Here is a 23801-nt window from a genome sequence, read left to right on the forward strand (position 1 = left end):
TTCCAGACAACGAGGCTGGGCATTTTTTCGTTAAATTACCACAGACTATCGATGTGAGTTTACACTACGAAGTTGGTCTGGTCGAGATTCAAATGCCGAACGCGTTTTGTATGCTTAGACAACATGAAATTTGGCTCCAGTATCATTCCAGTACAGAAGGTGAAGACGTTAACCTTTTTATATTTGGATTACGACAGGCCAAACCTCAATACATAGACTCGTTTGTTAACGCTATTAAAAAACTAATAAAAAGAGATATTGATGAACAAAAAGTGGAAGTTATAATTTCAAACTGTAACAAGGGATTTAAGAAAGTTGTCGTGAAAGTAATTGCGGCAGGAATAGAAAGTACCATCCGTGACAAGTTGACAGGCTATTTACATATTCCTGGTAGAGTTAGGAAGAAACATCTCCCTGAAGACGAAGTAAAAACGGTATTCGTCTATTGTGACCTCGTAAAAACGAGACCGGTTGGTGATGTCATGGTCCCTTTGCTTCGAACCGTACCGATCGTTGAGAAGAACACAAGTTCCGTTTTTCGTATTTACGACAAACCCCACTACATCCCCCTGAACCGCTTTTCATTCGACACTGTAGAAATACTTTTATGCGATGACTTGGGACAAACGCTCTCATTCACAAGTGGAACGTCAGTGTTGACACTCCATTTTAGAACACGTAAACATTTCGAGCTCGAATAACTCACACCATGGTGAAACACACACTTTTACATCGAAACCCTAAATTGTACGAGGATTTTTACTGTAACCAGTACGGTGATGGTTTACCCGTTTTTATCGGTGGACGAAATCAGAGAGGACACGGTATTGGTAGTTTCTTTAGTGGTCTAGGTCGAATGGTCCTCCCTTGGATAAAGACGGGAGGTAAGGCTTTACTCAGAGAAAGTGTTAGTACCGGGTTGCAAGTTGCAAACGACGCATTAGCGGGAAGAGACGTTGGAGAATCGTTTAAAGAACACGCCAAGGAAGCCGGACATCGTTTATTGCAAGGGGCCGTTGATCACCTAGGACAAAACCAATCAGGAAGCGGGTTGAGAAGAAAGCGGGGGTTCTCGAGACCACCGGGTGAACCCTTCGAACAACAGATAAAACTAACACGCAGACCAAACCACAAACATTCGAAGACGTGTGTTAAGAAGAAGCATCCCAAGTATTCAGATATATTTGCTTAACCATGGCTCTTATTCACCCGAGTTCATGTGAGTGCTTACATTCTGGATTGGATTTATTTAGTACACCCCCGACACAAACTGCCGTCGAGGAGGGTCAATTTGTTGAAATACACCCCCTGGCATCCTTGGCACAAGGTGCACCTATAGAATTTGCAATTTCTGGCAACAGTGAAGACTATCTCGATTTGTTTAATACTTATTTACACGTGCGCGCTAAAGTGACCTTAGCAAATGGTGATTCAATACCAGCGGACGTTGATGTCGCACCCGTCAATTATTTTTTGCACAGTTTATTTTCACAAGTGGATATTTCTCTAAACGATACGCTAATTACTGCTAGTGAGAACACCTATCCGTATCGCGCCTATCTGGAAGCTACGTTAAATCACGGGGAAGAGGCCAAGAATGGGTCTCTATCGGCCGCTCTTTATGCGAGGGACTCGGCGTGTTATTTTGAGGAATTCAAAGATGACAATAATGAAGGGTATAGGATTCGCCGCACCACCTCGGCTGAAAGTCATGAGATCGATATGATGGGACGTATACACTCTGACATTTTCGCTCAAGATCGGTATATGCTGAATGGGGTTGACATTAAAATTAAACTTACACCCGCAAAAGACAGTTTCACTCTCTTGACAGCAGAACCAAACAAGGGATATAAAGCGGTTATAACGTACGCAACATTGGTGGTTAGAAAAGCCCGACTTAACCCCGCCATTTCTATCGCACACGAAAAGGCTTTAACGACAACAAATGCCAAATACCCTTTTAAACGCGTTGTAATAAAAACCTTTGCTATACCGAAAGGTATGTTAAGTCACAACCAAGACAATTTGTATATGAGTCAAACACCGACCCGTTTAGTGATCGGACTAGTCGCCTCTACCGCCTTTAATGGCAGTTACACGAAAAACCCCTTCAATTTTCAACATTTTCACTTGACGTTTTTAAATGTAAGCGTTGATGGTCGCTCGTTATCGGGAAAACCACTGGTCATGGACTTTGATAAGAAACAAGCCATTAGAGCGTTTTTCAATAGTAACCTCGCTCTTGGTATGGTTGGAAAAGATGCTGGGAATGGGATAGATTATAAAAACTTTAAGAACGGGTATACCCTTTTTGCTTTTGATTTAAGCCCTAGTCTTTTGGATGGTGAACAATTTGAATTGGCTAAATCTGGACCTGTTTCTATTGAACTTAAATTTTCACAAGTTACAGCTGACCCTATTCAAGTTATTGTGTATGCTGAACTTGATTCGGTGTTAGAAATTTCGAAAACGAGACAAGTGCTGACAGATTACACCGCCTAAATCGACCTATAAAAGAAAATGAACACAAGAGAACTACAAAGTATACTGGGCGCGGACTTATTTGTCCAACGCACAACTCTCTTTGCTGTTTTAGCGCGTGATCAGTTACCCGCGCGTCTCGATAGAACGAAGCAAGCGGCATTCATTATCAATCTAGATTCGTCCTCGGAGGCAGGGAGCCATTGGGTTGGTCTATTTTTCAACGGTCTATCGCAATTTACTTATTTCGATAGTTTTGGATTACCACATCGGGAGCCAGCCATTTTGTCTTTTATAAAAAATAACTCAAACAGACCACTCGTTTACAATTCAAGAGTGTTACAAGATATTCTAACCAACAGTTGCGGGTTATATGCAGCCTATTTTGTTTTGAAGAAAGCTCGCGGTGCAAATTTAAAAGTTATATTACAACCCTTTTCGGCATCAGCGAATCGTCAATATATTAACGATCGTATTATATTACGTTTAACACTTCAAATTATTGGAACTAATTATAAAAGATTATTTCAAGATGTCTAATGAAGATTGGATACTTGTGGCCAGAGGTAACAATAAAGTGACGGAAATACGAACGATGAATCACACCGGATTTAAATTGGCGATTGTCAGCCAATTCATGAACAAAAACACTTTAAATCTTAGAGAGCTTATAGATGGGATCGATCTTAATTTTCCTACAAAGTCTGGTGTTAGTATGAGTCGCGTCTGCTTTGAGCGCCTATTAAGTTTACAGGATGAAATTTTAAAAGCCTTTGATGAATTGGAAAAACGTTAATAAACAAATAAAATATAAGAAGACTTTTGTTCTAATTTTAGTGTGTGTGATTGAGTGTGTGTGTGTATATACGTGTAGCATACGCGTACTAGAAAACCAACAAGGTAATGTCCGGTTGATCAGCCTAATTACACCCCCAGCTGTCGCACAACAGCTGTTGCATAATGACCTACGTACTTCGCGGAAAGCTACTTAATGTACGTCGTTAATTACCATAACCCGTCAACCGAGCGGGGGAAACTCGGTGAAGCATAACCAATTTAATTAGGTGGGACATCATGCTGTAATGGCCCAGCGGCTGCGATCGATATAATACCCATTAAAAACCGCACAGCGTGTGTCAACAAAGGATCGCGGATCGATAAGTAACAGATGTTACATGTCTGGTTAAATGGATGTTATACAAAGACTAGTACACGGGTAGTGTTAGTCTTTTATTTAAAACATACATACAACCAAATAAACAAACCAACAAATTAAACAACAAAGAAAAGAAATATATCAAATTACGTAACTCGTCAATAAAAATTACACAATATAAACAAATAAACAACAAGTAAACAAACAAAGTAAACAATTTAAAATCAAACAAATAATCAAATTACGTAACTCGTTAATAAAAATTAATTAAAATTACAAAATTAAATTCAAACTCATTAAAAAACTCATTAAAATTACGTAACTAGGTCAATAAAAATTAAAAATTTAAAAATAAAAATAATTAAAATCACATTACGTAACTAGTCAATAAAAAATTAATTAAAATTTTAAAAAACTCATTAAAACTCATTAAAAAACGCATAAAAATTACGTAACTAGGTCGATGATTACGTCACAAGGTCTATGATTACGTCACAAGGTCATTGATTACGTCACAAGGTCACCAAAAGGTGAATCACCCTTCACTCCTCCGCCAACGCCAGTTGGCGTAGTATTTTACTATATGTCATTGTACATCCCGCGCATCCTGCTCCACCATCCTCCACATCCCGATGCGCCAGTTGGCGGAGTATTTTGCTATATGTCATTGTACATCCCGCGCATCCACATCCCGAGTATTTTACTATATGTCATTGTTCCTCACCCTGCGCTCCTTCGCCAAAAATAATAATCAAAAGTGACCTGATATACTACTGGCGCAAACATGATTGGTAAAAATATAAAGAGCTCATTACTTAATTATATAGGCCTACAGTCGAAATAAAGTCTGAGATATTTTGTCTGATATCATTTGTCCATGATATCATTTGTCCTGATATATTTTGTCCTGGTATCTTTTGTCCGTGAAATCATTTGTCTTTGAGAAATGTAATCGACAACGGAACTTCATTCGGAACGGGCATCTTCACCTTATCTGGAAATTTTGCAGGAAATACAACCTTAATAATGACCATAATCTTATTCCTAACTCAAAAAATATATTTTAGTTTTGTGGTATTTTTGTGTACATTTATATACACTTTTAATATTAAATAAATACTTGAGGTATTTAATTTTGAAGTCGAAGTAGAAGTCAAAGTGTGAGTCTGTGTCAAAGTAAAAATTGATTATAAAGTTGAAGGTGAAAGTGAATGTGAAGGTGAAGGTGAACTTCTACGTCTTACTTCTTATTTCAACCCAGGTCTAGGTCTCGGTCTACGCCTAGGACTAGGCTAAACTTAAGATCTACGTCTAGATCAACATCTAGGTGTAGTACTAGGTGTCGTTTCTGGTCCAGGTCCAAGTCCATTTAGAATTCTAAGCCCTTTTTTATCATTGAGCAATGGAGAACACATTAAAGCTATGTATAGAATTTAAATTTTTCATAATAGCTCTAAAGAAGTTGCCTATTCGTCGGAAAGTCTTTTAGTATTCCTCGGGGCAGCATTATAATCTTTGAACGTTCAAAATCAATAAATCAATATTTAAAGAATGATTATTATTTAAATTTTGTTATAATGAATATGTTATATGCATAACCCGTCAGCTGACAGGATATAATGGGCCAGTAAACACTTCAAGGGGGTGAACTGCTGAATAAAGCGTCTAAATTAGACAGACAAACAGCTTCGCGTACAAAAGCAACGCGTTGGTAATATTGATTTTCTAGTACGCGTAACACCGTCTGAAAAATAAATACGTATGTCTCCCGCAGAGTGTAATAATAGTATCTTATAGAATTAAAGCCAATATATTCTAAAGATTTTTCGAACTGGCGGTCGTAGTAAAAGATCAATAGGTTTTACCCCACAGCATGTTGAAACCGGCAAAGTAGAGAGCGCGTAAGATTGGAATTTTTTTTTTAAATTAATTTGTTATAAAATTGTACTTTAAACACATAGAAAAAAAACTACTTTACAGTTATTTTTTCTTAATACACCAATGGACAAAGAATCCAAACGTGTAAAAAACCCAGTATGACGAAAAATCAAGATTTTGCTTTGTTTTTTTTCGGCGCTTATCCCTTTAGGATTTTGGAGGAAAAGAAAAATGCACTAAAAAGTAAAAACAAATATACTTAGTTTGATTTAAACTCTCTAAACTCAAAGCTGAAGCTGGTATGACTTAAAATAAGACTGGGCTCTGACTGATCAATTTTAACATTAATTTTTTTTTATTTTATAACGTTGACTATCAATGAACTCCCCATGAAATGGTATATATATATATATATATTCCGAAAGAGATAGCACATTTTTAGTTATCATCATATTGCTTTAGTAAGATTACACAAAACCAGGCATCCAGACTGCAACTTAATAATCTGTTCTGCCACATATCTAAACACGAGTTATCCAACCGTGAACTGAAAAGAGTTGACACTCGACGACCCTCTCATCATTTCATTACAAGTATGCTATATTTTATTCCATGTTATTATTGATTACATTTATATTACATTAATTTTTATAACTGTAGAGTTAAATTTATAATTTAATATTCCATTATTGTCACACAAGATCTACCACTGTATCGAATTTGAGCTCAATTTTCTATCTAATTAGATTAAAAGCTGAATATTCTTTTACTGTCATCCAGTATCAACCACTGTGCCAGTTGTCAGCTTATTAGAGCAATGGGAATTGGGTTAAATTAACCTTGTAAGATTAGCGGTGCCACACAAACACAAACATACTCATGAAGCTAAATCAAGGACTTTAAAAATAGTGTTTCACCTAGCTGCCTTGGTTTGCACAATACACTTAATATAATCCAGAGGGAAACCGATGAGACATCTCTGAATGTTCTTAAGGGGCAATAGAGATTTAAGTGTAATCAAGCAGAAACTATGAGGTAACCCTAACCATAAAATATTTGCATAACAATAATGCTAAATCAACCCTAACATTGCCACTAAACTGAATTGATAAATCTAAATACAAACAATAAAAGGAACAATATACAAAACGTGTTCCTTATCCCCAAAACTTAAAACCAAAACTAAACCTAAGCTAAACTTATTATTAGTATTACGAGCCGACCCGCGGCATACTATTTAGTTGTTTTATTTTCTACTTTTCAGTTATTCATAATTGTGAATTCGACAGTACCAATGCTGCCACTGAAAATATTTGCTTTAAAACACTATCAGTAGGTTGTTCAGGACGATATTACCCCCACCCTCCTTTCCCCCAACCCTTACCCGACACCCCCCCCCCCTCCGTGAAAGCAGCCTCCTCTTAGTTACCTCCCCTAAGTGTAAAATCGTTTCAAACTAAATTATCTGTCCCTAATAGCCGTCACTAAACCCGGCTTTACGATTGTAAACATTTAGTTTGACCAAAGCTCACCAGACCATGTAGGGGTGGGCTGGTAGGGAGCGCGCTTACGGCTTGGTGTTTTCTAGCGTCTTCAAGAAGAGAATTATAATATAGATGATTTAGTTTTTATTTCTAGATCGTAAGCTACTTATCATACTTTAAAGGAAATAATTTAATCGTTTCGCGCTTGACTTGATTTCGAAGGAAGATAAGCAAATTAACTACTGTTTTTGGAAGCATCAATGACGACTTTCTGGTTCAATGTTTTTATACTCAATAATTACAAATGCTCTTCTCACCCCCCTCTCCACATGGAGAAAAAGGTGTCTGGAAAAAAAAAACTATCAAAAAGTAGGAAACGGGACGCGACTATAAATGTAACGTCTACTTTTAGACTGTGTGATCAACAAATGCCACCAGTGTTTCTTTCTGGGAGTTGGGGGGTAAAGGGGGGACACCGGTAAAAATATATGATTCCTATATAAATAAATTTCGTTTGGTGGGGGGGGGGGGACACCGGGACCTTGTTAATAAGTTGTATAATCGTCCAGATAATTGTTAATTTTAATTCATTCGATATAAAATCAAAAGAATTGATATTTGTAATTGTCTTTATTGCCATTCCATTTATTTTGTCTCTATTTTAAACCGTCGTTGCTGTCATGAGACTTTTCATATACTGAAAAAGAAAGACGCGGATATTCAAACACACTCTTCCTAGCTTGGACAAAACAAACATAACTTATGCTAACTTACTGATATGTGTCGTATTTTTCTTTATGATGTTATATTTTCCTTATTCGTTCTTATCTTTGTCTTTAGAAACAACTAAACAATACCTAGTTAATGAAATATTTTATTACTTCGCTTTGATTTGCATTGACGTCAATCATGTTTTAAATTTCATCTTATATTTCCTACTGATCAAGTAGTTCAGGGAGAGATTTCTAAAGATCATACTGTGTAAACAGTAAACACTGCAAATAACAACGTCGTGTTACTTCAGACTGTGCGGTGTGTTGGTTATAAATTGGTAACAAAAATGTGTAAATGTGAGGAAAAGGTAACTTACCAGATGCAGTTGTCTATGTTTGTTTAAAACTACTGCATTTGTTGTGTTTCATGTATTGGCATTTGTCTGGAAGAATCTATAATTAATTTTTTTTCTCTACTTCTACGTTACGGAATTCAACAAAATAGACTGAATCATATAGGCCCATTAGTTTTATTTTCTTCACCATTAGATTCATATTTTATATTCTAAATATATTTTTTAAATTTTTATAAGCGAATGTTTTATTGTAAAATGTGGTAGTTGTATTACTATGATAGCAATAACAGAGCTTAGACCGATTTATTTCTAAAAATAGTAATCCATGCAACATCGATTAAAATCTTAGGATCTAAGCATTTTTAAGTTATATTTTATTGTAAAATGTGGTAGTTTTTACTTTATATTTTATCGATCATCACCCCCCCCCCCCCCCCCAACACACACACACACCTGAAGTAACCGTAGCAATTAATGTGCCTAAAGTAATCGCACAATGTGAAACCGTGTCATACAAAAGATAATAAAATGTATTGCTTGACGACAGGAAGTCCGAAACCATACTGTATCGAGCATAATTATAATTTCATTAATAAAACGTAAATTACCCTTTCTTACTTGACGGTCCATGTTGTAGGTGAGGCAAAAGTTACCTGTTTCAATGAGCTCGGCATATGTCAGTAATTCTTTACTTTCCCATAACGTGAGTCAGGTAAGTAAGTTGGGTGGATTCAGGCACGTCCTATTGAATCGAGCCCGGTATCCAATTTAGAAACTGCTGGTTAGCAATCTATCGCTTTTCAATTGAATGACACGATGCCATAATGATGCTGTCCCCTAAATACTCTCATAATCACAACTATAATACTTTTACTAATGCGTTACAGTTTATGACCCGGCAGTAAGAGCTGTGTAAGGCTTGAATTACAGCCGTGTAAGGCTGGGGTTACAGCCGTGTAGCGGTGGAATTACAGCCGTGTAATATCGGGGTTACACCCGGTAAGGCTGGGGTTACAGCCGTGTAATATCGGGGTTACAGCCGTATAAGGCTGGGATCACTGCCGTGTAAGGGTTACACCCGGTAAGGATGGGGTTACAGCCATGCAAGGCTATAGTTACAGACGTGTAATGGTTTTGAGTAAAACATAACTTAACAATTTTAACAGAATGTAAGTAAAGCCTCATTTAGTCTTAATTATGCAAGCAAAATTAATAGCACCACTTATTGTTTAGTTTCCTTGCGTTTAAAAATAAAGAATTTCAATCGTTGTTAAATGTGTATAATGTTATTTAGCACCTACATAATATTTCCCATTTATATCGAAGATATAAAGGGCAGATGAAGTAAACATGTTTAAATGGCTTCAGCATATGAATGGATTTAGTGGTCTGCACAATGCCCAATCGTATTCGTTTCCCTAACGTGAGTCAGGAAACATAGGATTCGAACTCGAGACTTTCAGGTTTACATGCGTTAGCTCTACCATCCGATAACGTCATCTTTAGATGTGTTTTACCGCAACTGATTTGTTTTAAAATGTCTACTCTGAAGAAACGAGTTTGATTTTCTCTCAACTAATTTGTTGAATAAAATATCAATGGTCGAAGTTTATTTATTCTTGTTTTTTGTCTTGAAAAAAAAATAGATGCACAGATTGATCACTCTAATTAAACGTAAGTTAAAGTGTCGAAATAGAAACTGCAGAAATTTTTAACATAGAAAGCTGGGAATGTTTTTTTATAATATTATATTTTAAAAAAAAGCATCTTATTTTGTGGTTCGGTGTTTAATTATCATTAATGTCAATACCGAAACATTAGACAAGAATTTAGCTTGAGAATTTCTTCTTTTTTCAAAATGTTAGAAGACGTTTTAGTCAACAATTACTTAAGTTGTCATAGTACTTTAGGACAATTTAGAACTTTAAATCAGAACAAATTTTTATATTTTAAGGGTTTTTAAGTAAAAAATATTTGATAAATAGGTTTGCAAAAACACATTGCTGCTTTTCATGTAAAAAACAGAAATAGTTAGACTTTTCATATTAAAAAAGATAAGGTTATTTAATAATTAATATAGAAGTATATATAAAACAAAGTGATTGGTTAGTTGAATGATACTGAGCCTCTATCGCGCCGAATTGAAATAGGTTCTAATAGACTAAAAGGGAAAAACACACACATTTTCATAATTTTGTCATTTTATTTCTAATAATACATACACAAACTCACCTAGGAATAAGTTGATCACATATAAAATAAAAACCTACAAAGCTTAAAATTATATAAAACACACATCTAACAGAAATGAATAGATAGAAATAATGTCAACTTGTTCATTTATAAAAAAAAATCAGTAATATTTTTAAAAAGACGTTTTCATGGTACTGTTATCAATAAAAGTTATTATCAGCCGCACCAGCAATTTGTTTACGCAAATGATTTCGCGTTATTAGGGGGAAATGATGCTGATAACATACATGTGTTTATTGATCTAGAAGCAGCATCTCGGTATGTACGACTGGAAGTAAACAGACAAAAAAAACTATAGTGGCATACAATGTATTTAAAATTGAAGAGAGCGATGGTTAGCTCATCTTGAAAAGATGCCGAACACATTAAGATTGAAAGTGATATAAGCTATAACAAAATCCCAAACGGGACAGACTAAAAGCCATGCCTTGGCTGAGGTGAATTGATGACAAGGAAGACCTACGATAGCTCAAAGTCTCTACGTTAAAGAAGTGACGCCGGACTTCCTACTGATATATATATATATATATATGTAAAGCAGGCCAAAGCTCTCTGAGGCCGGTAGAGACACAGTCATGAATAATATCAGTCAAATAATCGTAAAAAGCATATATTGAAATTCAATGAACACTTGCCAAATGTAATAATATTTCATTACAAAAATAAAAAGAACAAATGCATATATATATATATATATATATATATATATATTATATATATATATATATATATATATATATATATATATATATATATATTCATGCCATATCATAGTGCTAATCTAATTGTATCTTACATAATAAAGGATGATTTTTTTAAATTTTTAATTTCAGTGCATAAAAAGCATTTAAAAGCAACTTATTTTAATTTATTTTTTATTTGCTTTGTTAATAGGGCCTACTTTTTAGCAATTATGAGTTTTTAAAATTAAAAGAGTGAGTCGATAATTAAAAAAATAATTAGTAGCTTCCTTTTTGCAGTTTGTAAGTTCTGAAAGAAATCGAGATCTTATGCTAAACAAAATTATTTGATTTAAAAACAACTTTAAAAATTCGGAACTACCATTTTCGACTCTCATTTTTTTCGACTCTCAACAGAATCGTACAATAATTCAGCTGTTGAACGGTTGCCTTCTGTATGGTCAAATACAACATGTGTAGCTGTAGATATGTAAACATTCCATGTTGTTGTCGTCTTCTCAGTTGACTTGCTACACTTATAACATCGACATTTTTCAATTGAGGGCTCTGTGTGGATCACAGCTCCACTTCCTGTTAAATTCTGTTTCACGATGTTTAAACAGTGACTTATACAACTCTTCAGGTCTATCTCCACTAACAAAACCAACACGAAGTCTTACAACAAGAGCGCCAGATGTTTTAATGATGATTCAACTGTTGTGGCATCATCATTTATCCCAGCTTTACACAGATGTGACTTTGGATCTTCTAGAAATTTCTGCCAGGGGAGGAAACCACAATGGCCTTGTGGTTTCTTGCAATTTTTCCATTCGTCATCAATCGACAGCTCGTTTAGTTCTTGGATTTCAGGGTTCTCTAAAAGAAGAATTTCAGTTATGTAATAAAATGGCAGGTAGGGATAAATGCACTGCTGTCATGTATGTTCTTTATCATTTGTCTTTGTTTTATTTTTATGTACAGATTATTAATCTTAAAGCTTAATTGTTCTGTGTTTTAAACAGTTTTACTATTGTTTTTAAAGACAAACAATACACTTTCCTTACTATATTTTGGTTCAATTTGACAAAATTTTCTGTTTCTTGTAGTTGAGCATTTTGCTGCAAAGTTATTAACAAACAAACACATTATTTAGCAGTAATAGAACTACAGTAATATTCTTTTCTCCAATATGTATTTTTTATTTAAAAAAGCAGATTGAAAAAGATAAGTCATAATAAGCTATTAAGTTATTAAATTCAAGAAGTCTACAATGTATAAGAGTGTTAAAGTGAAAAGAATGAACATCATTTATTTATTTTATGTAGCTTCTAGAAAAAAAGTCATCAAAAATTAAGTTACAATTTAAGAAGCATAATTTTACAACACACATTAGGGAAAGTAAAGGCGGTTGGGCACAGTGCTGACCACACTATCTCGTTATATGGTGATGTGAAAACTTACGTAAAATATCTAATGTTGCATATAATTTCTTCTAAACAGACACTTTTTTTTTTCAATGCCAATATTATTAGAGTATTTTGTAAACAAAACATATTTACCGTGAATGTATGTCTTACAATCTATCTTACCTGCTTGATCAGGATCAATTGTATTGTCTATATCAGTATACATATCGGAGCAATCCATTTTTTGTCTATTAGATGATGATCTATATATATAATTCTCTTCTGGGAGCCGTTAGAAAACAAGCTGCAAGCGCCTCCGTGCAGTCCCCTCTCTTTCTCTCTATCACTATCACTAAATAATAAATAAATAATAAAATAAATGCTGCTCCGTAAAATAGATGTTAATCAAGGAGCAAGCACCGAACGTGAAAGCCATAATTACCAAAAGCTATATGACAACAACCAAATGTTTAAAAACACAAAGTATCTAATTTAGACGCTAGTGGAGAAGCCAAGGTCAGTTTGCGACACATTCTACACACATATCGCAACATCAAGCATTAATCATAAATGTTAACATATCTCATGCATGATTCGAGAATATTGTAAAGTCACCATTGGTGGAATATTGCAGGCTAGTTAAAATCAACATGCCAAAGATGAAGAAAGTAGTTGTAGACTAGCTTATAATTTTCCTGTCCAATTTTACGATGCTCATACTGAATGTATATTTTCTTTTTAAACTTTCATTTGCTGTTGTCTTTAGATTTCGTTTATAAACCTAATTTAGGGGTTATTTGTCGCGAAGAGGGGTATATAAAAATAGTCAAAAATTTTGTAACTGGCTTAAAGAAAAGAATTTTTTTTATATTAACACTTATTTTGTCCGTATGTTTTTATATCTATTACTATTTTTTTTACCAGTGCCTCACCTTATGAACGGGTTTCCACATGAATCAGAATATGAAAATCCATTTAAAAAATGGCACTTAACCCACCTAGTCTAAACTTTGTTTATTCCCGTTTCTATTTAAGTGCGGGGAAGTGTAAAAATGTGCTATTTTTAGTCTCTATGGTATAACATGATAATTCTTTAGTATTGCAATACAACGCTATGAACTGCACAAATTATGTAATCCCTATTTACTAAAAATGTTGTTACGTATTTTGTATCTTTCAAGTTTTAATAAATATCAGGCTACACATAAAATGTTCACTTGAAAACTCATTTTCTTCGAAGCACAACAAACTTATGTCGCACTACATAGCGTATTAATAATCACCGTAGTGGGTAAATCAGTCTGAAGAATTAGTTTTCACTACATTTAGTACTTTAAAACATAAATACTATTCTATTACATTCTAATACATTCTAATTTTACAGCAATACCATGGCAACATCTAACATTGGATAGGAAATTTTCGTTAACTAGAAAGTTATAAAATCTTATGCTTAAGTGGGTCATAAAAATCTGAAAATATACTTATATCGACATAAGTTAAAAGCATGTATAAAACATTTTAATAAAACATTATTTCCTACAAAATATTTCTACTGATGCATAGAAAACCTTTACACATACATATATTAATTAACCTGCCGAAACATGCCAATACATTAACAGTAAAGTTGGTTGTTTGTATACTCCTCATTCATGGGCGCATAACAACCTTGTTACCATAGAGCATAGGTAAATCAATGACGTAAAAGGTAAGTTTCAAATACACATATACAAACACACACACACACACATATATATATATATATATATATATATATATATATATATATATATATATATATATGTATATACCCATAAATATATATATATATATATATATATATATATATATATATATATATATATATATATATATATATATATATATATATTTATATATATATATATATATACCCATATATATATATATATATATATATATATATATATATATATATATATATATATAATATTAAATTCTACGGCAGAACAAAAATTTAAGCTAATGCATACCATGCGTTGTATCTACAGACATATCGATATTTGTAGCATTCCCCCAATCAGGTAAAGCTGCTTGCTCAAAATGGGAATCTCCGTTCCATATGTAATGATGATGTGTTCTGCACCATCGCTATCTGCCTTTACTTCCCCTTTTGTTTTTGTCGTGTAAATAACATCGAGTAGTAAAAAAATAAATATTTTTTCGAATGTGTGATCTATCAACATAGCAAAGAAATTTTGTTTTACATTGGGGTATTTTAAAAAATTATTTTTTAAAATGGATTGCGTGACCTTAATCAACGCTCCAAATTAAAATTCAGGAGGCTCCTTAATTTACGGTCTCTGTTATTTTACAAAGAATTTTTTCCGACAAAAAAACTTGTTTTTATTAAAAGAAAAAGAAAACTCGGCGGCCACTATGGGTCAAAGAAAAGTAAGTTTAATACAGTTCAAAGCAATTTTTGGGGCCTTTAATATGTCTCTTCCCCCCCCCCCCCCCCCCTCACAAACAGACACACTACTCACTGAATTGTGGATTATAACGATTAGTAGATACGTCCCTGGTGAAACTTTGACTTTTTTTTATAATAGTATCTAAGCTTAATTTTCCTTATCCATATTTTCAAATATTACGTTAATAAATTCCCAATTTCCGAAAATACTGTTTTTTTTTAGAAACGAATGCAATGGCTTACACGTAGAATTCCACCCCCCCCCCCTCCCCCGAAAGAGAGTCTACCGCCCCTGAACGAAATGGAATTTATATAGAAAATATATACTTTTAACAGTGTCCCACCCCTAAATTTCAAGTGCCCCCCTCCCACCCGGAGAAAAAAGTCTGGAAGAAACACTGGTTAAAAAGCGCCCCGACCTTATCAAATAAGTGAGGTGGGGGGCGCATTTTTACCAACGCGAATACTTATATATATATATATATATATATATATATATATATATATATATATATATATATATATATATATGTCTAATTTGAAGATGGGGCGCAAAATTGATAGTTCGTCTTGGGCACCTAAATATATCGATGCGCCTTCTATAACAGTTAATGAATTCTTATCAAATTTATAAATTATTAGGTACTTTTTAATAATTGCGATTTCACATTTTTGCGCCCCCCTACGGACAGCGCCCTAGGCGACCGCCTAGTTCGCCTTATAGGTAGCGCCGGCCCTGCCCGGGGCGGACTATCAATTTTACGCACTCCTATCTTTCATATAGAATAGTGAGGTTAATCGTGCAGGTAAAAAAAATGTCCCCCACTTCCAGTTGAAAAATGCTGATGGCACTTTTTACATTTCAATATTCCGTAACAGTTTTGTTGGCGTCAGAAACAGTTACATTAGTGTGTAAAGCATTGTAGCCATTTATTTTCTACAACTGTGTATAATTCAACATATCAACATAAAATGAGCATGTTAATTGCCTATGAACCAATTTTGCCACCACACAACCCTCTTGTAGCTACGCCTTTGTTTAAATATTACGTTCATAAATTCCGGCTTTTCGAAAAAAAAAAAATTTTCTGAAAAGCATATAATATACGTACGTATTTTGCTATCTTAAAATGGCATCAACGTAGTATTTATAAATAGAAAGAGAAATAGATTGCTCAAAAAAAGTTCTGGGGTGGGAAAGATGGTGGCAATTGTTGAAAATACTCTGGCTTATTTCAATGGAGGTTACATTTAAATTTAAATTACGAAACATCCATAGTCTATACTGCCCAGCAAGTTTGAATATTTTTTTAAACGGAGTGGCTTTGATGACGACAAAAAAAAAACAAAAACAAAAAAGATTGTCTTCTATTTATACTAATAGACAAAACATTTGGGGTAAATCTATATCCAATACTATATATCGGAAAATTCCAAACACATTTTATGCTTACATAAGAAGAATTAAAAGCAATACTTGAAATCAACATAGCAACAGCTAGCTTCTAAATGAAGTTTACAGTTATCAAAATAGACTTCTAGTGAGAAAAAAACTTGTAAAATATATGTGTACATTTTGGTTTTGAAAATCATTTAACTTTAACATCGAGGTACGTGTTTGACATACTTGTTTAATCTTGCAGGATTTTTTTTACCGACGCGACTTTACGATTTATTGCATTCTAATATTTTTGTCATGCATAAAAAATAATAGTAGTAGGTTGAAATAATATTAGTTATTTATGTACACTAAGATTATATAAGGGGTCATCCATAAATGACGTCACACTCGTAGGGGGGAGGGGGGGTCCGTAATTTTGTGACGATTGTGGATGGAGGGGGAGGGGGGGGGGTCAGATGTTGCGACGTCACATTTTTGCATTATAAAAAAGCAATGTTAGAAAACGAATTTTAGACGTTATTTCGCGATTTAGATAACTGTTTTAATAAATTGTAATAGTTTAGACAAGATTTTGGAAAAATATCAATGTTTTTAAAAAATTCAACTGCAATTTTGAGGGGGGTTGTAGGTTAAGGTGTGACGTCATTTTAGGGGGGGGGGGGTCTGGCTTATTGTGACGAAGTGTGACGGAGGGGGAGGGGGGGGAGGTAAAAATCGTCAAAAAAAGCGTGACGTCATTTATGGATGACCCCTAATGCCATACAAATTATATTTATATATTTATATATAATACCTGAATCAAGAAATAATCAGTTACATTTACATACATTTATAAAAATACTTAATTAACACTATATACTTACATAGATTTAGCAGTGATTACTAAATATGTTTCATCAGTTCACATTAGATCCTCTAATGATACCAAAAAAAAAATATAAGATTAGTATTACCATATTAAATATTACCATAGTAAAACAAAAATAAGTGTCTTTTGTTTTTGGTGTGTTTACACAGACTTATAATGGACAGTAAAGCATTGATAAATCCAGGTATTGTAATTTTTAAATATATATATATATATATATATATATATATATATATATATATATATATATATATAATATATATATATATATATATATATATATATATATATATATATATATATATATATATATACATATACTTTTGCTTAAAACAAACTAGCAAACTAACAGAATAAAAGAGTAAGTTGATAAGAATATCTTATTGTTTTTTTCTGATTCATTATCTGAACTTAAACACATTTAAGAACAATCTACTGAATTTTTTTCTTAAATTATGTATACAGAGGCTGGGTCAAGTGGAATTGAGTGTTTTATTATTTTGCCAGATGGGACAACTAGGAGAGCAAACATTTTTGAACAATGGACAGTTTGGGAGGTAACCTATGATAATGTTTCATATGATATAGCAATATTTTGAAATATTAAACGATCTAAATCACAACCCCACATATATATACATGTACATAAATATATGTATACATATATATATATATATATATATATATATATATATATATATATATATATATATATGTATATATGTATATATATATATATATATATATATATATATATATATATATATATATATATATATATATATATATATATACATATATATAAATATATAAATATATATATATATATATATATGTATATATATATATACATATATATATATATATATATATATATATATATATATATATATATATATATATATATATATATATATATATATATATATATATATATATATATATATATACACTAATTGAAGAATAAACAAGAACAACAAAATGAGTGATAAAGGATAAAAGAATTATGATTATATGTTATAGTAATATGTGTTGTATTACAGTTGACTGGCATAATGTATTTTAAATTATTCAAAATACCTTGAATCTTTTAACATAGCTGAAAACAAAATTATTTTACCAACCAATAAGATATCTTTAAAAAAGCTCTACAGGCATATTATCATTACAAAGTTGTTTCATACAATTTTCAACATTAAGCATAAACAGGTATTCCAATCAGCTTGTCAGCGACACTCCAATTTATTTCAGTTCAAAGAAAAATGTTTATTTTTCTACCCTGAGCTTGACCAAGCCAAATTTGATGTTGTTGTCCACTTCCATGATGAGAGTCAAGAATTAATGGAGGATGAAAGAGAATTTACCTCAGAACTTTTACAGACTTGTAAACATTTGGCTCTTGTTTCAAGAAACTGATTTTAAATATTGTAACCTATTTAATTTACAACATTCTAGTGTTTATACTTTTACAATGAAATAAATTCACTAATACAGATTTATGGTTATAAAAGTTATTATCAGACCACTATTGTTACTTTTCAACTGTGGATTAAGCAAGTAACCGCTAAATTATATAAACTATTCAATTGAGATCTTTGTTTTAAACTATCAACTGTCTACTGTTAAAAAAAAAACAATTGTTTAAATTGAAGGAAAACATTTATTTAATAAGTTTAAGAAACAAGGAAACGTGGATTTGAACAATAGGTTAAAAAAGGAATATAAATTTATCATACATGCTTGTAATTTTTTTTAATGGTTTTTGTATGCAAAGCAATTAAAAAAGATTAAGAAAAAGAATTAAATTTTTGTGGAAGAAAAAGCTTTAACATTATTCATAATTTATGTTATGTTAACATTGGGCTCTAGTCCTGATGACTATTACCTTCAGTCTCAACTAACCTCCAAGATGTTACTTATTTTATAAATTGTTCTTTGTAAATTACTATGTGTAGGTTAAATTTAAAATAGAATAAAGCAATTTCTAAAGAAAATTAATAATGTAAAGATAAAAAGCATGTGCAAACATACGGCACTCATTGTAAATGAAGTTATATTTAAAATCATGAAATGAAATATCTAAATAACTTTGATATTATAAAAAAAATAATTAAAAGTATATCCGTTGCCCATCACTATTTTAGCATATTGTTTACTACTTGTCATGAAAGTACATTACTTTATGGTTATACTAAAAGATAAATAAAAATTGAATTATGGGAAAGAATAATGAATAGAATTGGATAAACATGTTATATATTTTGTTACCATAAAAATAACCTAAACATTTATATGTTCAGACTATTATCAATCTGCACAATAGAACTATAAGTACTCTTCAATGTCTTGAGTTTTGGTTTAGGACATTGAGTACTCAGTGCCTGATGCCAGCAAGTAAAAAAAAATTGCCATTGCTTCATGTTAATTATTCTATCCCTTTACAAAGGTCAAAGAAACTAATTAACTACTTCATCTGCTCATGATTGTTTGAAAAGTTAATTATTAAAATAGCTGTAAATTTAATTTCAACTAATTTACAATACCTAAATGTTAGTAGAAGTTCACATATTAATTTAAAAAAGAAAAATATCATGGCTTTGAGTAAAACAATTTTACTCCAGAGAAAGTAGCAGTTAAACTGATCAATTTATAGAAAAATAAATTACAAGTTTTTGTGGTTTTTATATGGACTTCTTGCTTAACTGTATGTATCTATAACAAGCCAATTGATGTTATTGATTTTGTCTTTTATAATATAATTGGTAAGAGAATTGTAGAATCCAATATTTCATTTTACTTTTAAACTAGCCTACTTTTCCAGTTTTATCCCATAGTTTAATACAAAAAAAATATAGACCATTAAACAATCAGGCATGATTCAACGAAATAAAACAAAGATTACACTATTGACATGGGTTATTTTATTTTTTAATTTTATAGTATACCTAATGATTTGTTATAATTTTAAAATAATGTCTGTTTGAGCAAAACCATATAAAGAGAAATACAATAATAAGATCATATTGCTCTTTAAATTGTGTTGTTTTCTTTAAGGCAATCCAAATTATATTTTTTATTATTGTTTTGCTAGATAACATATATCAATGTTTTTACATCTATTAGCCATCTTTTGGTACAGCTATGTTTTATAGATTTAAATGTAAGAGAACCTAGTAAATCTTATCAGCTAATTTTACAAATCTAAAGAATTATCAGATATTATCTTTATTTTCTTTACCTATTAGATAGTCTCATAATCATAATCTTCTTTTTTTTCAACTTAGGTTTCTATTAGCTAATATGAAATCTTTTTTTTTTACTTCCAACATACAATGCAACTCCTGTCAAACTGTTCATTTATAGATATACTTAACTTTATAGGTTATAGTCTATCATAGTACTAAGTTGATCAACTCAAATACTAAATGCTTCTAGATTTCAACAGTAACAATACCAGTATGCTAGTTACATACTGGTTAGTAGTAAATAGTAAATGGACTCCTGGTATTTGTACTATTTATTTATTTTTTGTTTGTGTGATAAAGAAGATAATAGGGAACCAAGAAATAAAACATAACTATATATAAAAATAAAAGCAGGTAGTTGAAGAGTTTAAAATAATAATAATAAAAGTAAAGAGCATTATATAAATATTGATTTATAGATTTAGGATTATTGGGAATAACCGAAGTCGATTTTTTAAAGATACTAGTATAAGCATAGGCCTATTTGTATGTCTTGAATTTTTTTAAAATTACACTAGGCAATAATAATACAATTAATATTTTTTTTAAATGTTGGTTTTAAATAATAAATAAACATTGCAACGTTCCTTATAAAATGGCTAAACAAAGTCTACTTTGAAGTGTTTATTAAATAAATGGAACCATAGTTTCACAATTATTGTGTCATCCCACATAGTTAACAAAAAACTTTTACAATTTACTTTAACATTTATTACATAGCTATTTTAAACTACGGATGGGTCCTCCTTTTGTGCATTATAATTTTTTTTGTAAAAAAATAATACTATTTCCATGGCGGCTGCTAGTTAATATATATATATATATATATATATATATATATATATATATATATATATATATATATATATATATATATATATATATATATATATATATATATATTGTGTAAGCTAATTTAACACAAAAATATTGATAGCATTTTTATAAAAGGGAGTTAGCACAAATCTGCTTTCATTCAATAAAGTTATACAGAGTTACCTCCCGCCATAACAACATTAAGTGACAACATTAAGTGCCGCACCGGGTGACACCCGACCTCGCTACGCCACTGCTGGGTGTAGCATTGTTTTCTCTCTGGTTTGAATGTTTAAATCATGGTGTCACCTCCCCCCTGTCCCACACACACACACCCTATCGGGATTGTCAATAATGTAATTTACATTATTTCCACCCATATTCCACGACACCAAAACTCATCCAACTTTTCAACTGTAAAATGGCCATTGAAGAGGCCAAATATGAAACATTGTATCATAAAGCTAGCCTTCATATTCAAACCAGTTTTCTACTAATCCGAATTTGACTGTAAGGCTTTATGATTATATAAACAATTCTTTCTATATTGGTTGCCATCATACAACATAAAATAATTCCCTAGTTAGTTTATTTTTAGCGCAATTTCCATACTGGGATTGCGATTATTAACTCGTCATTTCTGGATGGATGTGTGTCCGCAGCCTTTAAGTCGTATCTCCTCCTCAACGAAGCAATATCAAGGACTAGTTCCAAAAGCAAATATGTTTAGCAAGTTCCGAGGATGAACATAGGCCAAAAAAATTCCCGGAATTCCTTCCTGGATTTCCCGGAAAAGCCAAATACCCTCGAACATATCTCGGCAACCAGTCCACTTAGCGACTTGAAACATTTACCAATCGTGATTTTCTTACAGTTTCTAATACTGTTGACTTTCTACAAGCTCCCTAATAAAAGTCAATAGTATTATCTAATCAATAGTAATATAACTGTTACATCTTATATTAACAATGACCGATAAAAAACGTTTACTTCGGCGCCCCACTTTTTCATCGCTTACAGTAGAGTGAACGCTTGCATTATTGTGCTGTATAGCATTTGTTTTCTACTTTTTAGTTCAATCAGAAAACGTGGGTTTTTCAAACTTTTTTAATGATAATTATTTAATCTTAAGAGTAATGGTTGCATTTCCTATGATTTGTTACAGCTGTGGTCACATGAGTTAGGTATGCAGCTGTGTATGCTGTGGTTACATCCGTGTGAGGCTACGGTTACATCCGTGTAAGGCTGGGGTTATAGACGTCGAATTTTTAAGCTTAAACAATAACTTTACAATTGAGACAAGAAATAAGTAATGCCTCATCTAGCATTTACTCAGCCAGCATCGCTAACAGAAAAACGTATAAATGGCCATAATACCAAAAATATTATTTGTTAAGGAATGTATAAATGTGTTCTACTCATAACCAAGAAAGCTTTGAATTTTTTAAAGCGGAATCTGAAATCAATATGGAGGTAAAAACTGACTATGTATGTTGAGTTAAAATAAAGTAAATGGATAAGAAAAAATAGCAAAATCTTTTAATACCACTGGTAATTCCGTAATATCAAATACATTGAGTTCTAGGCGCCCATGGGTTTTGTGTTTCTATATGTAATCATTCAAATGATACAGTAAATAAAAATAAAATTAAAATCCATGTTTTAAAGCGTTACATTTCTTAACAGTTAAGTTACCACCAAGCTATACCTAACTATAAATACTATAGCATCTATTTTTAATCAGTCACGTGCTCGGTGAACGGTTTTTGAAATCTCGACACAATCCTCAACTATGTGGTGTAGGTGAGTAAACGTAACAAACAGAGTTTATTCCAGGCATCTCTTCGGGGGACGAAGCCCCCCCCCCCCCGAAAAATTTTTACCGCCCCCCGAACGAAATGAAATTTATATAATTTATATAAAAAATATATACTTTTAGCAGTGTCCGCCCCCCCCCCCCCGAAGATAGTCTACCGCCCCCCCCCCCCCCAAAAAAAAAATTTCAAGTGCCCCCCCGGAGAAAAAAGTCTGGAAGAAACACTGGTAACAAACCTAGCATAAAACAGTAGGTCGAGTGCGTGATGCTATAATTGCGAAATGTGCTATTCTACAGATCGTGTTGTAGTCTGATTGACGTAAGAACTCTTCTCAAACAGGTTTTACCGGTATGAGAGAAAAATCATTTACCCCAAGAATAAAACCAACAACTGGAAAAGTAAATTCTAAATCTTAATGTCTTACTCTGCCCAGATTCAGCTAATACGAAATGCCCTGTTGCAACTACTACACTGACAACAACCACACCACTTACCGCCATAACAACTCCAACTACACACCTACCACGAGTCTATCCTCAACTACACCAGCTACAAGTACACTTGCTGCAACCACACCAGCTACCACCACATCAACTAAAAAACACCACCTACAGCTACACCAGTTAGCACAACGACAGCTTTATCCACACCAGCTACAACTACACTGTCTATCACCACACCAGCTACAACTACACTGTCTATCACCACACCAGCTACAACTACACTGTCTATCACCACACCAGCTACAACTACACTGTCTATCACCACACCAGCTACAACTACACTGT

The 23801-nt window shown here is 32.5% G+C and overlaps 2 protein-coding genes across 2 annotated transcripts; one reads left to right on the plus strand and one right to left on the minus strand.

Moving 5' to 3' along the window:
• The first annotated feature begins 1194 nt into the window (after nt 1–1194).
• Nucleotides 1195–2505, plus strand: LOC131956033 (uncharacterized protein F54H12.2-like). The gene has a single exon (XM_059320377.1). It carries the CDS (start codon nt 1195–1197, stop codon nt 2503–2505), a length of 1311 nt encoding a protein of 436 aa, XP_059176360.1.
• Nucleotides 2506–11484: 8979 nt separating this feature from the next.
• Nucleotides 11485–12670, minus strand: LOC131956026 (uncharacterized). Its single transcript, XM_059320372.1, has 3 exons — nt 12594–12670; nt 12069–12122; nt 11485–11880 (listed from the first exon to the last, which is right to left on the minus strand). The coding sequence occupies exons 1-3, from the start codon at nt 12649–12651 to the stop codon at nt 11681–11683; spliced, it is 312 nt and encodes a 103-aa protein (XP_059176355.1). The 5' UTR covers nt 12652–12670; the 3' UTR covers nt 11485–11680.
• Nucleotides 12671–23801: the final 11131 nt, after the last annotated feature.

This window comes from Physella acuta, unplaced genomic scaffold (assembly GCF_028476545.2).
Source record: "Physella acuta isolate Inbredline_101_S28 unplaced genomic scaffold, ASM2847654v3 ptg001123l, whole genome shotgun sequence".
In the NCBI taxonomy this organism is placed as follows: domain Eukaryota; kingdom Metazoa; phylum Mollusca; class Gastropoda; family Physidae; genus Physella; species Physella acuta.

What these genes read in the sequence shown, in the direction of transcription:
- LOC131956033 (XM_059320377.1), top strand. Translation starts at nt 1,195, where the DNA reads ATGGCTCTTATTCACCCGAGTTCATGTGAGTGCTTACATTCTGGATTG.
- LOC131956026 (XM_059320372.1), bottom strand. Translation starts at nt 12,651, where the DNA reads ATGGATTGCTCCGATATGTATACTGATATAGACAATACAATTGATCCT. An exon ending in AATTGATCCTGATCAAGCAG is followed by an intron (nt 12,123 to 12,593) that starts GTAAGATAGATT and finishes ATAACTTTGCAG; the next exon opens with CAAAATGCTCAACTACAAGA. An exon ending in TCAAATTGAACCAAAATATA is followed by an intron (nt 11,881 to 12,068) that starts GTAAGGAAAGTG and finishes TTCTTCTTTTAG; the next exon opens with AGAACCCTGAAATCCAAGAA.